Source organism: Carassius carassius, chromosome 6 (genome assembly GCF_963082965.1).
Source record: "Carassius carassius chromosome 6, fCarCar2.1, whole genome shotgun sequence".
In the NCBI taxonomy this organism is placed as follows: Eukaryota; Metazoa; Chordata; class Actinopteri; order Cypriniformes; family Cyprinidae; genus Carassius; species Carassius carassius.
In genome coordinates this window covers 26,163,671-26,180,400 of record NC_081760.1, presented here as the reverse complement: position 1 = coordinate 26,180,400, position 16,730 = coordinate 26,163,671, and the positions used below count along the sequence as shown (strand labels likewise).

The 16,730-nt window shown below is 36.8% G+C and overlaps 1 protein-coding gene across 1 annotated transcript in view; it reads right to left on the bottom strand.

Annotated features, from left to right (window-relative positions):
- LOC132142547 (rho GTPase-activating protein 10-like) overlaps positions 1-16,730 on the bottom strand; it is a 59,195-nt gene that overhangs the window by 21,458 nt on the left and 21,007 nt on the right. The window contains exons 2-16 of the mRNA XM_059552501.1: positions 13,327-13,422; positions 13,050-13,111; positions 11,376-11,447; positions 11,100-11,201; positions 8,677-8,787; positions 7,805-7,909; positions 7,176-7,305; positions 6,954-7,060; positions 6,753-6,847; positions 5,587-5,668; positions 4,899-4,938; positions 4,695-4,763; positions 4,294-4,368; positions 2,660-2,744; positions 1,914-1,972 (exon numbers count right to left, since the gene is read on the bottom strand). Coding sequence (XP_059408484.1) covers positions 1,914-1,972; positions 2,660-2,744; positions 4,294-4,368; positions 4,695-4,763; positions 4,899-4,938; positions 5,587-5,668; positions 6,753-6,847; positions 6,954-7,060; positions 7,176-7,305; positions 7,805-7,909; positions 8,677-8,787; positions 11,100-11,201; positions 11,376-11,447; positions 13,050-13,111; positions 13,327-13,422 — 1,290 coding nt within the window. The remainder of the gene's footprint in view (positions 1-1,913; positions 1,973-2,659; positions 2,745-4,293; positions 4,369-4,694; positions 4,764-4,898; positions 4,939-5,586; positions 5,669-6,752; positions 6,848-6,953; positions 7,061-7,175; positions 7,306-7,804; positions 7,910-8,676; positions 8,788-11,099; positions 11,202-11,375; positions 11,448-13,049; positions 13,112-13,326; positions 13,423-16,730) is intronic.

Genomic DNA, 16,730 nt, shown 5'->3' with positions numbered 1-16,730 from the left:
CTTTTCAAAACAGTTTGAAGACGTCTGGGCATTGAGGCTATGAGTTGCTGGAGTTTTGCTGTTGGAATTTGGTCCCATTCTTGCCTTATATAGATTTCCAGCTGCTGAAGAGTTTGTGGTCGTCTTTGACATATTTTTCGTTTAATGATGCGCCAAATGTTCTCTATAGGTGAAAGATCTGGACTGCAGGCAGGCCAGGTTAGCACCCGGACTCTTCTACTACGAAGCCATGCTGTTGTTATATTTGCAGTATGTGGTTTTGCATTGTCCTGCTGAAATAAACAAGGCCTTCCCTGAAATAGAAGTTGTTTGGAGGGAAGCATATGTTGCTCTAAAACCTTTATATACCTTTCAGCATTCACAGAGCCTTCCAAAACATGCAAGCTGCCCATACCGTATGCACTTATGCACCCCCATACCATCAGAGATGCTGGCTTTTGAACTGAACGCTGATAACATGCTGGAAGGTCTCCCTCCTCTTTAGCCCGGAGGACACGGCGTCCGTGATTTCCAACAAGAATGTCAAATTTGGACTCATCTGACCATAAAACACTATTCCACTTTGAAATAGTCCATTTTAAATGAGCCTTGGCCCACAGGACACGACGGCGCTTCTGGACCATGTTCACATATGGCTTCCTTTTTGCATGATAGAGCTTTAGTTGGCATCTGCTGATGGCACGGCGGATTGTGTTTACCGACAGTGGTTTCTGAAAGTATTCCTGGGCCCATTTAGTAATGTCATTGACACAATCATGCCGATGAGTGATGCAGTGTCGTCTGAGAGCCCGAAGACCACGGGCATCCAATAAAGGTCTCCGGCCTTGTCCCTTACGCACAGAGATTTCTCCAGTTTCTCTGAATCTTTTGATGACGTTATGCACTGTAGATGATGAGATTTGCAAAGCCTTCCACAATTTTTTTACGCAGTCTTTCACAGATTGGAGAGCCTCTGCCCATCTTTACTTCTGAGAGACTCTGCTTCTCTAAGACAAAGCTTTTATAGCTAATCATGTTACAGACCTGATATCAATTAACTTAATTAATCACTAGATGTTCTCCCAGCTGAATCTTTTCAAAACTGCTTGCTTTTTTAGCCATTTGTTGCCCCCGTGCCAACTTTTTTGAGACCTGTAGCAGGCATTAAATTTTAAATGAGCTAATTAAGTGGATAAAAGTGTAAAATTTCTCAGTGTAAACATTTGCTACGTTATCTATGTTCTATTGTCAATACAATATTGGCTCATGTGATTTGAAATTCCTTTAGTTTTCATTTTATTAAAATTTAAAAAACGTCCCAACTTTTCCGGAATTCGGGTTGTATATATATATTTTTTTTTATAATAATAATTCTATATAAGTAAGGAAATAAGTTATGTCCTTTTACTTTGAAGTTGTTACTATTAAAATGCACATACTATAGTAATTGGATACATTTATTTAATTTCAGCTTTATTTCAGTTCAGACAGTTTTAGCTGACAATAACATCACTGGGTGTAACTGAAAAGGCCGGTGAGGCGTAGTGACTAAAGCTCAGGGCTGGTCAGCACCATGTTGCTCCAGGAGAACCTGAATAAAATACATTTCTCTACACATGCCCCTCAAAAAAAAGCTAAAGAACAAATTAGTAAATGTCTGCCTTTGTACATGTAGTCTTGACTTATAGCACCTCCCAGACCTACGACAACTTCTCGACAATGACATCTCTGCTGAGGTCATTTACATAATTTGAAAATCCTTCACTGAAATTTAATTCAGTGGTACTTTCAGCAAGCATTAAACCCCACCTTACAGTTTCACAAATCATAAGCTCTTCTCTCTCAGACAAGCACATACTCTACGTTTATGGCATTTGTGAAGTAATTGATTGAGTATTTTTTGATTATTGTCTAAGCTAGGACAAAGACCTTACTTGCAGGGACGATGAACTCCTTATAAAGCTTGTATGTCATTAGTGGCTCTGGAAGGCTCCTTGAGAGAGAGAGAGATTTATAGGCTTTATTGGGCATTATTATATACACAACACTATGATTAATGTGGCTGATCACTGCAAGAAATTAGATGAGCACACAAACACATGATAACCAAGTTCATCTGAAGGTACTTTCGCTCAGTCTCTGGCACACGTCCCAGCACTATTAACCCAAAATGAGCCCAGCACACCAATATCATTCATACACACATACAGCTCTGCTGCTGCTGAGATACAAAAGCTGCCTTGTGCTATTCTATTGTGACACATCAATTACAGAAATTAATTAAAAGCAATATTAATTAAATGTTGAATAAAACAGCATATATTTATATTTTGTCACCGAAAGGGATGTCCCACTGCAAATCTGACAAATGATTACAAATTCTGACATATTTCACATGAACACATCTCATTTATCCTTGATACTTTTTATTTGAGATTCAATTCTATTCATAAATGAAGAGGCCCATAAGTTTCTCTCTGAGGGGTCACACATGAATTTAGCTTTGCATTTAAGTTTCTCTTGAAACAAGCAAAGGGGTTGAGGATGAATGGGCATGAATGGTGTATTGTGTCAAACTATAATAAGTACATTTAGTGAAATGAACATTTAGTCACTTACTCACTCACTCAGCTGTTTATTATCTTCAGGCAGAAGCAGAATGCAGAAAGTTTAAACTCACCTCAGGTAAAGTTTTAAAGCACTGGTGATGGTTTTGACATCCCAGTCCTCACTGGCTGCTAGATCTATTTCATTGCTCTTCTCATCTACAGATCATAAAACAGTAAAATAATTCAAGTTCAAATAATCTTAAAGAAACCATAGCAAAAACTATGGTTCTGGTATAAAAACGCCACAATTGTGTGTTGGTCACAATTTGGGAAAAAAATGTGAGAAGGGTGCAAGTCTGAGAGTGCAAGTGCAAGTCTGCAGCCAGACCCTCTTGAAAAATGTATTTAAATATTTTTTGCATTAATATTGGAAAAGGGTTAATGATTACTTTAAATGGTAATAATAAACACTGCTGTTTAAAGGTTTGGGGGCTGGTATTTTTTAAAGTCTCTTATGCTCAATAAGGCTGTATTTATTTGATCAATATAAATTAAAAAGAGTAATATTTTGAAATATTGTTAAAATATAAAATAACTGTTTTCTATCTGAATATATTAACATGTAATCTAACTGACCCCAAACGTTTAAACATCTGGGAAAACAGAAAATTGTACAAACATAATAAGCACACAACACATCTGAAAATTACAGAAATAAATGATAAACTCATGGTAAAACTTTTGTAGTAATGTGACACACATTTCTAATATCTTTGTGGTTATTTTGTTTAAATTAGAAATTATTATAATGTTTAATAAATGCCAACAGTTGCATGGCCTCTCATTGCTTATTGCTTGATTAAAATGACTGAGTCTTCAACCAGTGTCCCTGTAAACACAATAGTTCAAACACAACGTATCACGGCTCCAGTACAGAGATATTATTAACACTCATCTTAACACTCAATTTGCATTTAACTGACATCGCAATGCAACATAATGTATGTGCGTCCTCCTGAGTCATTTTAGTGAGAAAAAGTCGGTCAAGAGAACAAATATAACATTTAATTTAGCACTATGATTATATCACTGTGGCACTGACTTATCTGGATATTAACATGGAATTCTGTTCGGTCATTCTGATGTAAATGTTAATGTCTGGATATTTGGCAGGTTTTAAGTTGATTGGTGAGCCAACTACAAGGGCTCGGGCTGTTCTCAGATGAGGACAGTGGAACCATATAGAGTGTTAATGGCTATTAGTTTCTAGAGTAGCTGAGTTCATGTAGCAGCAGGAGCTCAGGCAGCCGGCCGCCTCGACACAGCGTTTAGCATTCAGAGCAGAGGGATACCAGATACTCATGCTACGACTGCAGGAGAGCGAGCGAAATAGACAGAATAAAAGAAAGAAGGAAAGCCAAGTATGGGACAGGATGATAATAGAGCATGAGATGGTGAGCTGCATTTGGTGGGTTTTTGGAAGAAGTGAAATAGGATCAAGGGAAAGTGAGAGAGAGCGAGAGAGAGAGAGAGAGAGAGAGAGAGGAAGTGTCCGGACATCTGGTTGCCTGCCTGCAGTAATGGAGTCAGGTGTCACCTAAAGGACAGGACAAAGGGGCGTACAGACAGACACCAGACAAGATGAACGTCTGAATGCCAACTAGACTCAACAGGACACTGGCTATTGATACAATTATAAGGCTTTCAAGTAAATAACAGAAATCTGAGGAACAATTACAGAGCATTCAAATAAGGCTCAACTTACCAATCATCAAACTGAGGAGCTTCTGTACTTTTGAACTGACCCCGACCACTCTGTACAGACCCTGATCATTAATACCTGTCAAAATAAAAATATGTTTTGTAATAGAGGTTAGGTACTTTATTCACATCCCAGCTGATATGGGAAGCTAAACACGAGCACACGAAGCTTCTCATGTATTATCCTGAACAAAGCACAACAGGTTGTTGGTGTGGGTTTAGAAAAACTGCTAGATCATTCTGACATCTAGTGATCAGAAGTTGTTACTACACTATGTGAACTATTGAAGGATGAGCAGATGGTTTACTTTTTTTTTCTTAAAATACAATATAATTCCTGCCTGATACATTTTGCGTTCATTTATTTCGTATATGATTTTCATATATTCAAACATGGAGATTCACCTCTTGTTTCAATGGCATTTATTGAATTTTTCACAAAGCTTATCCCCACATCATCCAACTGGGCATCAACTATGGAAACACAAATATCACAATTTATGTAACAGCAATAAATACAAACATATAAATAATATATAAATTTTTTGTTCATAAGCACTACAACTAAAGGCAAACTGGAAGCTCTGATCTTAATCGGAGTTCACTCACTTCCTCTTTCTCTTGAATGTGTCCGGTTGAGAAACTGCATCTGTGTGTGAGAGATAAACATCAGAAAACACAAGCCAGACCAGCATAAAACAAACCACACCAAACAGAACTGAACTAATATACCAAACCAGGCACCACTGATGATCATTAAAACACTTTGAAGTATACTCTACTGTTAAGAGGTTTCAAGTCGGCAAGGTTTATTTTTTTTTTTTTTTTAGTCTCTTACACACAATAATATTGAAACATTATTTCAATTAATTTAATTAATTCATTTATTTTATTTTATTTTTATTTATTTAATTTATATATTTTAAGTGTAAATTATTCCTGTCAAGGCAAAGCTGAATTTTTAGCAGCCCTTACTCCAGTATTGAGTGCTCAATAACAATAATAGAAATGAAATGTTTGATAAATAGAAAGTAAAAAAAACAGCATTTATTTGAAATAGGTTCCTGAAACAATGTAAGTTTTTACTGTCACTTTTGATTATTTGTAATGCTTGCTGAATTAAATGATTAATTTCTTTAAAAAAAAAGTGCTGACCAAAACCTTCTGAACATTAGTTCAGCTCTATAAGCTACTTTCCAAGCTATCTTCCCAAAAGTTATTTAGGTTTTGTCAACTGAGAAACTTTTTGTCTTTATTGAATATAGCTGTTGGAAGCTGAAGTGAGGGATTGACACACCGACTCCTTTCCTCCCATCGCGTGCATCCAGAATCTGTGGTCATCTTCTGAGAGTGCCTGGACCGTCAGCACTGTGAATGGTCTAGAAAAACAAACAAGTGCGCCGCCTCATATGAAATCAAAACTCAACTCATTTGCTTTTTTATTGTAGACTACAGTTCTTACTGTGCATGATTTGTCTCCATAATTGTCTTATCAATATGCAACAACAGAGAAATGTCTTTCCATTTCATGTTTCTATTATTTTAAGGTTATGCATCTGCATCAGACGGAGTTGTTTTGAGGGCACATGCTTTGAGGTATATGAGGTAATAAAGAGAATAAGAGTCTCCAACAGGAGGAATGTACACATGATGTAACTCAAGGGTGCCAATTTACTAGTTCTTGACTGTTCAATCAATTCCAAATTGGATAGATTGGCTTAGATTATTAAAGTCAAAGGCATATTCACATTGAGATTGATTCACCTCCTAATTTAGAAACATTTTTGATCTGCTGATGTGCCATTGAAAAGATCCCACTATGCATGATTTACCTTCATCATACACTCTGCCCAGCTCAGCTCTGGCTTTGATTAATGAGGGCCATTAGTGTATCCTAAAAAGAGCTAAATATTTGGGTTTTCCTTATCCTCTGATGTATGTCTCGCACTCTCATGTTAAACCCAGTAGTTTCAGAGGTATTTACAATTCTTCTTTTTGCTTGTTTATTATCATCTGAAGTTCAATTCTTAACTCATATCAATCATAAAGGAATAATTCTGTGATTTGCTTCCTATTTTTAAGCAAAAATCGACTTCAAGAATATCAGTTTACAGGTGACTCAGAGACAGAGTTGTTAAAACAAGACTTTTTTTTTTTTTTAACACTCATGTTTTGTTCCAGTCATTTTGACCTGAGAGGATTTTCATGAAAATACTAGTTAATGTTAAAATACAGGACTAATACTAACTCACAACCCCATAATTTTCTTATAATGAGTGATTCACAAGACATTTTTGAAAGGCTGGACTGGGAACACCTAATTAGGAAAAGAATTTATCACAGAAGAAGGGTTAAGGTAGTAATCTTGAATTAAATGACCTGATTTCTTGTGAATCAGAAATGCAACATTACATTTATTCAGAGTTACCATCACAACTCTGGGCGCATGCATGTCCAACATACCGATCTGTGATCTCTATGTCTAGGCAGAACCTCCTGTCAAGAGTGTCTGTGGTTTTGCGGGCACAAGACTTGATTGTAACAGATTCGGTCTCACCCTGAATGGATACAGAACATTCTGTGAAAAGCAGATCGGCTATACATTTATATTTTATGAACCGTGCCTTTATCCTGACTAATGTGTCATGTGTGATGATAATTTACAAGCTTCCCGCCTGATCTCTGGTCAAATGTCTTCATGTGTAGAATTTTCTGTTCTTTGACAAACGTGCAATAGCGTTTCACCCAGCTGGATCCGAAAGGAGGAGGTCCTGTGGAAATAGCAACAGCTATCAGCAATGCAACTAGTGGAGCACAAGACACATGACATGACAGTCAATGACAAATAAGGCACTCCAGTGTTACATCATAAAATGTCTTGCGTACGTTTCTCCTGTACGTAAAGATAGCCCTCACTGCTGATGGGGCTGGTCTGTCTGTATTCCTGTGGCGACTCTTTGATTCTCTTCATTAACTCATACACCTCAGAGCGCGCGCCCTCAAAACGATTCCGTGTCTGAAAGCAGAGGCACACACGTAAAACAATAACAAAACCAACTATGAAGATTCAGTGAGGACCTGCTAAATGGGAATTCACTGAGATGGCTTATTACACAATAAGTAATTTCCCAGTGTATTCCCCATCAACATGCTTAATTGTGCTAATCTAAGAACCACCTTTTCAAGCTATACATACGCAGAACTCTGACCCTAACCATCTGATAAATAATAATAATAAAAAAAAAAAATGAAACACCAATGAGGACAGTAATGTGGTCCAATCAAATGCTGCTGTATCCTGGCTCAATAACTCTTTTCCAGTGTTAACCAGAAGAAGCTGAGTGAAGACTGATAAATCTCAGAGAATCACTCTTTAAGTGTGTTTTTAGCTGTTTAATGTACTTGGCATACACATATTTGATATTTGATAGATGGAATATATATTGAATAAATCATTTAAAAATAGATCTAAAGTTTTGTATTAAATTCGAAAACGTTATTCCATTTTTACTTACATTCTGAATATTGATCTGAAGGGCCTTTTTATAATGGTCAAAGTCTATGGCCAACTCATATCCCTGATGATAGAAAGTAAATACAGTCTGAAAGAACGCCAGCATCTGTATATGAGAGGGGGGGGAGAAGGGAATTAGAGAAAGTAAAAAATGAGAAATCATATCCTCTGGGACAGATAATCTTGAGTTTCTATAATCAATCGTAGGGTCTAAATCCCTATGCAATATTAAATTCAAATCAAAAGATACATTTTCAAGTACAAAGTCATATAGGTGTCCATAAACTGGAAAAGTGAATGCAATCAGGCAAATATTTGCTCTGCAAAACCACTTTGCTTATGCAATCTGTCAAACTGTGTGTGCACAATGGAGTGAATTATTCAGAATACTCGCCCAACTTGTAAATGGCTTGGAAACACTTATGTTAATAGAATGCTTTTGTGTGTGGTAAAGTCCCAAATGTAAGCATGCTGCGCTTGCAACTCTCACTAAATATGCTACTTCATTTAATTATTTGGAATAAGATAGGGTACACATGCCAAAGTAATATTTAATTCCAAACATAGCCCTTATTTTTGCTATTCTGTTTGGTGCTGCAAAAGAACAGCTTGAAGTGTTATAGCTTATGGTTACTTATGAAATAGTGTATATGCACACACAGTACAGTATAAGTACTGTACACACAGAAATGCATATTTGTAACATTTATTCTTGTGCTGTACAATCACCTCCCAGAACCAAAAGTGAATTTCAGTAAATGTGTTTCCTTTCTTTTTTGTGATAAGTGACAGCATATCAGATGCTGTCGACAGCGAACAATGATGAAATAAATCAAGCTGAATGACAATCTGGACGAAAGGTCATGCACTCACAGGCTCGACACACTCAAACTTTTTCCTCTCCTGTATCTCCTGCAGCTTGCAAACGTACTCCAGAGATGACTCCTGAAAGTGCTGTCTCGTTACTTCCACCGACATGTCCGCCTGAAAGTCAGACAGAATGAAAAAAGTACCATAACAACAGATGAAGAGGTTGAAAAAAAAAAAAAACGGAGAGAAATCATCCCATAAAAATTAAGACTTGAGAAATGGGTCTTTCAAAAAACTGTCTGCATTTTTCCTGTGTCTACCTGACCTTGTGTTGCCTGCTTTTATGACACAGAGGGCCTTATTCTGAAAATGGAATATTTGAAAACCAAGAAACAACTTTGTGTTTGATGTAATTGTGTAAAGTTTTGTCTGAATGTAAACCATAATAAACACTAACTAGTGTAATATAGTTATTAGGTGTGCAAATAGTTAAACACAGTGCATCACACTGACATCTCTCAGAAACATTTCTTGGCGATCTCAATCACAAATACACACCTTAATGCAGGTATATAGTCTCAGAGTTGTACCCAAAAAGTACATGAACCTAAATTAAAACATTTAAATGCTGACATGAATTCTTAAAGCTGTTGTTCTGTGTGTGTTGATGTCCTGGTGTGCATGGAAGACAGGAATAACTCTCAAATTCACGCAGCTGACAACTTGATAATAACAGTTCGCTGTAAACAAGAAAAAACGGATGCCAACAGTTTAACCCAAATGGTGTTTGTAACATTATTTATTTTCTAATATAACATTACTATAATAATCAGACTTTTTTATAAACTGCCAGATGCACTGTTTTGTTTATTATCATTAAGCGCATGCATTAGACAGCGTGCCTTTCCTGGAATGTAAAGGTAGGACCAGTGGGAGAGACTACTGTGTAGACAGAATAAAATAAAATAAAATAAATCTCTGCATCAACACTGACTTGATCACATTGTACTTTACTATGCAAATTTAAGGTTTTTTTTTTTTTAATTTGTTGCATACTTGATTAGACAGAATGACCAAAATGCTCATCCCTGAAACGTATCTGGCTGCAGTGACATACAAACATGGCCCGTGATAACTTAAGTGTCTTATGAACTGTTGAATAACTGAGCAGTCGCTGGTGTTCTTCAACATCTCTAGGAATCATACACACCAGTTCTGTTGACTCAAAACAGCCGAATGCTAAAACCACTACCGTTGAACCAAACTCACACTAATATAATGCCCCATCATAAAAATAACAACAGTCTCTAGTGCTTTTCATTCTCAATGTATACAACATTTAGGCATGACGGATAGGGCTGTCACGATAACAAATTTTGCTGGACGATAAATTGACCAAGGAATTATCGCGATAAATGATAATATTGTCGTTTTAAGACCAGTTTCAACTAATATAATCAATAAACTTTTATTTTATTTTATGGCAGATTCAGAGCAAGAAATACCAAAATGTTGACTTTGTGTGGCTTAAAATTAATTAATTTTGCATGTTATATGTATACATGCCAGTTAGGGATGCTCATATTGACCGTTTAACCGTTAACCGGAAGTAAACATTTTGAAGGGGCTTGTTCACATATCACGTCTTTTTCAAGTCAAGTTTGTTATATATATATATTTGTTACATATCAAGTTTGTTACTTCAAATGTGGTATGCGTAGCAAAATATGCTACGCGGTATTAAAATAAAGCAGTAGTGCAAGTACAATGCAATATCACTTGAGATGCAAACATCCACAAGCAAATGAAAGGCGCTTCCCAAAGCTGGTCACTCTAGCGAGACGTTATTTCTTTTTTCCCGGGACATCTGTGCCATCGGAGAGGGTGTTTTCTACTGCGGGCTGTCCTCCACAGGCTGGGCTCCAGACTAACCCCACATCATGACATGTTACATTTTTTAAATAAAAATTGAAAAAAGAAATTATCGTAGCCAAAAAAATTATCGAGCTCATTTTTTTTATCGTGCGATTAATCGATTTATAGACTATCGCGACAGGCCTAATGACGGACATACATTGATTGATCAAAATGACAAGATCAAGATACACTGCACTCTTTCACTTTCTCAGGCTTGGAAAGGAATTGTGTGGGATGCAAAGCTTCCTAAATATGGCAGAAATAACAACAGACTTTTATTACCTAAAGAAAAACAAGAAAATAAAAGAAAAACCATCAGTAGCACCGCAACATAAGCATAGCAACCAAACACTTATATTTTAACTGCACAATTGCAATCTCAAAACTTGATGTTCTGTAGGTTATGTGGCCAGTGCTGTACTCTTTTGAGTACCTACTCTAAATACCCACCCCAAAATATACAGCAAACCACTGACTTACAGAAAAGATACAGAAAGGAATTACCATTTCTGAAAATAGTCTGCATTACGCATCCATCCTGTGTGAAGGAAGAATGAAATGTAAAGTACCTCCTGTAATTGTGGCTCTTTCTTCTTGGCTGACATGTTCAAAAGTTTCTCTAGTGAACTGTAGTACTTCTCTGTTTCCTTCTCGTACCTCTTTCTCTCTTCCTGAAGATAGCAAGAGAACATAATGAAATAGAGGAATTTACTATTTTAATACATGGATTGAGAAGCCAGTTTTAAAATACTGAACTAATTTCAATAAATGTTTTTTTTTATATCTTTTAAAATTATTGCGAACATCCTGAATGTAAGAGATGACAGGAAGAGCTATGCTTGTACCTTTGCTGAGCCGAGCTGCTCTTTCCGAAATTTTTCTAAAGGCTTCATCAGTGTCTCTGTGATGTTTCTCATCTGTGAAAAGAACATTTATTGAATACAGGACATTTCATAATTTAATTTATTTTTATCAAACATTAGCAATGCCATGAGGGTTTCATTAATCAAACCTTGCACAAACACATACTGTAGGTTTTAATTGTAAATACCAATAGAGGTGAAACGGTTCATTATAGCCATTTTACATTTTAAAATAAGTATTCCCTAAAAATGAATAGGCCTACAAGAGAAACACAGAAACAAAATGTTGTATAACCTGAGAAACTTTGCTATATCTCCCCAAAACTTTTGCATTCTCACAAAACAAGAAATGTTGTGTTCACTTATAAAATCAATAAAATCTAGTTCTTCCTCCATTATTTCCAGCACCAGTTTTGCATTTGCCTGCAAATTGTTGGGGAGGGGGGGGGGGGGGGGGGCACAAAAGTTTTGGGAGTGGATGCAAATTGCAAGTTTCTCAGGCAAATTGCAAGTTTTGAATTTCTTCAAATTTTGTGAGCAAATGAAAATGCATTAAAAACTCCTACAGGTGCTTAGTACAATGGTATGAATCCACACACAATTCTGTTATGATGTTTTACATTTTCTAAGTAAATGATCAAGTTTCTTGAAGTTCAGGAAAACATAGTGTCCCCATTTGAAGTAATAAAACGAATTCTTTACATTTTTAAAGCATTTTTCAAAAAGCAATGATTTTCTAAAATCCATATTTTAACAACAAGGCTCTCACAATGTTTATTATCATATAAAAACACATCTTTAGCCTGAAATGAGGTAATGGGATAACAAAAGAAACCCATGGCATGACTGTTAGTACTCAGATTACCCTGTCTTTCTGACCCTGTCAGGGCCTGTAGGCCCCACCCCATCCACGCATGCCTTCAGTGTGACGAGGGGCTGCAACATCATTGGCCTGCTGCAGGGTTGTGAACGGGTGGGGCTCAAATCTGAGCTCAAAACAACTGTCAGCTGTTGCACTTTGAGTCATGGGCAGGGCCTTCAGCTCACTAATGCCGCATACTAAATAAACACTAACATGACCTACATGCAACACGAGCCCTTCCTACCTAGATGGCAAACTACCTTTTAGAATAACGTAAGAATGCAAAAATCTCACATTTCTGCCAGGTGAAAGAATCTGTTGCAGTAACAGGAAAAACTTGTTGCCTTTTTTAAGGAATCAAAATATTTTTACCCATTTTCGACTGTAAAAGCAATTTGCTAATTAATTGCATATTAAGGACTTCAATCAAGTGGCACTGAACGTTCAACATGAGAGTTTGAAAATACAGTTCATAATCAGCTCATTTAAGGTGACATGACTCCACATAAGCAGCTGTCTTGTGTAATCACAGAGTCATTGAAACAGAGGACACAAATAACTGATGGCAATATAACTCACTTCCTGTGGCTAAACTGTGACTCAAACAACGCTGAAGCATGCAGGAACAAACAGACAAGTGATGTCACTTCACTCCATGTTAAGGCTGATTACATTTTGTGTTTCTCTCTGCTTGCAAAGGACCATGATTCCAAAACTATGTTTAGCCTGCAAGGATTTGAGGAAAATGTATAACAGAGTGTGTTTTAATGCAAGTCTCAACTGGTTGTGCTCACCATAAGATCTCTTTGGTCTTCCAAGTTTCTGAGAAAGGAGGAGAATTCTTGCAATGATTCATCTGGAATAGCAAATGACAGACATTTTACAAAGTTTATTAATGCAGGACTATTTACATATTTCTCAGTGTGTGAGCTTCCCATCTGAAACAAACAGGTGAATCACTTCATAAACAAAAATCTCACCCACATCACACTAGCAGCCAAGTATTAAGATGTATTAAGGCAAATGTATGCATATGCATTAATGTAAATTATAATAATAAAATAAACTCACCAATGCACTTCTCATCGTCAGTTTTAGCATCGCCGATGTACTCGAATTTGAATTCACCCAGGCACTGAGCAAACTTCTTCTGGGCCATTGAAAGCTCTGCAAATCAGAGACAGAAGAATTAAAGATGTTAAATCCAAAGGCAAATGAGGAATTGCTTTATTTGTGGATGTTTCAGTTTTTCCTTTATTTTGATTCAGGAAGGTGTGCCACACATTAACCTAAACAACCGTTCAAAGCTTTTGAGGTCAGTATGCATGTTTCTTATGTAGACAACAGGTTAAGTAAAAATGTGAATATGCAATATAGCACATATATTTAGCAAAATGCTCCTCTCTTTTTTCTCTTCTAATGAGAGTATGGACGCCGACTGGTTATTATGTATTAAAAGCATTGTTACGTAGAATTTTTTTACAAACTTTACAAATTTTTCGCAGTTTGAAACACTAAATGAGCATTACATTTCAGTAAGTTTTACTCTATCTTATAATATAACTTTCAGTGTACATTCATGCTTATTAAATACTAGTAAAGAGAAAGATGGGTTCACGTGCCAATTGAATTGCGGCGCTACAGCATTCACTCATGCACTTAAAGAGCGCCAAAATGGTATTTATTGTTTGAATTTCTTTATTAATTTGGCATAACATGTAAGTTTATAGTAGTGTTGTCAAAAGACCTGGTACTTCGGTACCAAATAGGTACTAAAAAATAAAGAATAAAAACATTTTACAATACCAGATTTTTAAAGTACTGATGGTATGGAGTACCCAGTCAAGCAGGTTCTTGATGTGCTATCCGAAAGGTGTGCAGATGTGCTCACTTCATAAAAGCACTGAGATGTGGCAACATCAAAAGGAGGAAACACACCAAACTAACAAAACACTTTAAAGACAGACACTCAGATCAAATGAAAGAGTTCAAGCAGGTAAGTTTCATAGTGTTTCCCATACATTGGGAAATATCCAAACTGACCGCCAAAAACAGATTTTCCAAAAGGCTTTGACTTTGTTGAATAAACATGAGCACAGCATGTGTCAAAGTCTAAACCTGTTGCGGGTGTTTTTATATTACTGTATTTCTAAAGAAGACCGACTGTCTTCAGAAAAGTTTGGATGTCATTTTCATTTAATTTTGCCTGTAATGCCTGAGCAGCATTTGTGAGTGCAAATGGACCATTGACACTCCCAATTGAGATTGTAGATAGAGTGTCAATGGTCCATTTGAGAGATAGGTGGTGGTGATGCACTTATAAGTCTGCGACGACGCCTCTCGTACAGGATGCGTCGAGGACACGCTCATACAGTTCAGGCATTGCAATGCATCAGAATTAAAAAAAAAAAAAACGATATAAATACCGTTTAATTTCTTGCACAGATCGATCGTTTTGAGTCTTTGCATATCAGTGTATCATAACATGCTGCAGGGTTTCATTTGGTTTTGTTTCTGTATTTTTTTTGTTGTTTTTGTTTTATTGTATGTTTTATCCATGGTTTCCATTCACCTCCATTATAAGCCTGACAGACTGCAACAGTTTGAGTAGTCTCAGCCTCAGATGTCATGCCCACGGACTGTTGGCTAAACGTCTGATGCATGACACAAAAGTGGATACACTTCAGGAGTGTCAAAGTCGTCATCGTACTGGTTGAATTCTACAGGACTTCCAGGAGACCATTGTGTCCCGTTCTTTAACGTTCCACCTGGAAACAAAAATGCTGTGGTGCCAAACCCCATCACAAAATAAGAAAGACGTCAAGTTTACAACTGTGATGACGAGCACTTATCAGGATCAACTAAATGCTGGACATTCCGAAATATGTCAAATGTTAAAAGTTTGCAGTATATCATCTTTAAAATACGTCTGAGGGTTTTCACACTGGTCTGTTATTGTGGCATCATTTCCATGCCCCAAAACGACGATGAATGAAATGAACTGTGATTGGTTGTTGGACATGTCGGTAAAACGGCCTCATGGGCAGGCCTTGGCCTATTAAAGCTGCCATAGAACCCAGACCTACAGCTGTCAGTTTGAAGGTTTGGCTACACGAGACTACAGTTTGAGTTGAAATATCTTTGTTTTTGTTCTACTAAAGAAACAAAGTCACCTACGTCTTGGATGCCCTGGGGGTAAGCAGATAAACATCAAATGTTCATTTTTGGGTGAACTATCCCTTTAACTACTATGCAATTCCATTTAAATTAATCATCTGATACAAAGCTGTAATGTTTATGTTCCATTTTGATTTAGTTTTCTGTGTTTCTGTTCTCCTGCCTAGTTTGTTGCCATGGTTTTGGATTAATTAGCTCCTCACCTGTTTCAGTTCTTCCTGATTACTGTCCTCGTGTATTTATACCCTGTGTCTTCCTTATGGTTTTCTAATGTTTTGGTTATCGGTTGTGCTTATTTTGTTCCTATGGATTTATTAAAATAACTCGATCGATGACTAATCAATCGATCGTCGTTTAAATTAATGATCAATTAATCTATCAATCGTTAACCTTAATTCTGCAAAATGCGTCTATTGCAGTGGCATGGTCACTGTTATGACAGGATGTGCAAAACCCACTCAAAAAAAAGCTTTCTCATCTGAATTAAAGGGGGTTTAGTTTGAATAAAATGCTAGTAGCGGTTTATGATCATTTGATAAAATTATAAGAGTGTGCCATGCAATGTTTTCAACTGACATTATGGCATTTAAGATAAAATTATCTCAACCGTGACTGTGGCGTGTGTAGCTGTGCTGCGCTGTCAGAGAACCGCTTCCCATCGGCGCTGCTTCAGCAAAACACACTGTTGCTCACATGAACCATTTTTATCTGAGCATGACCAGTACTTCGTTAGATCCTTCTGGATCCTGTTCCAGAAAATGTCAGATTTTGATTTTTTTGCATCCCGGTAGGCCTATTTGTTTTTAAAATTCCGGCATTTATAGTGCATTAGATCTTGACAGTGCATGTGTGCAGACGAGGACAGAGCCAGATCGGGTTTGGCTAGATTTGGAGGTTATTGCTCATGTCTCATTCGGCATAAAACTAAATGTTTTCATATTTGCAATGAATTTAAATGTTAAATTATTATTTATAATGTAGACTACTAGGCTTGTACTTTACACGCATTTGCATAAAGACGGAAAAGATCATCCTCTTCACACGAGCAAAAACGTCCTTGGAAACAGCAGATTGGATAGGTATACTAAGGTCTATTTGTACGGTTTGGTGGACCGTATTTTATTTTGATAATGAACTGAAATGAAATGCTAGAATATGTGGGGTGTGCGCGCGTGAGATGCTAGCAAGATCGACATAAAAAAATAAATGAAAAAAAAAGGATTTGTAAAATCTTGTAAAATAAAGCCAAAAAGCAGAATGCGTGTTGTCATCCTTTCCTTTCCCTGAACTTGTTTATG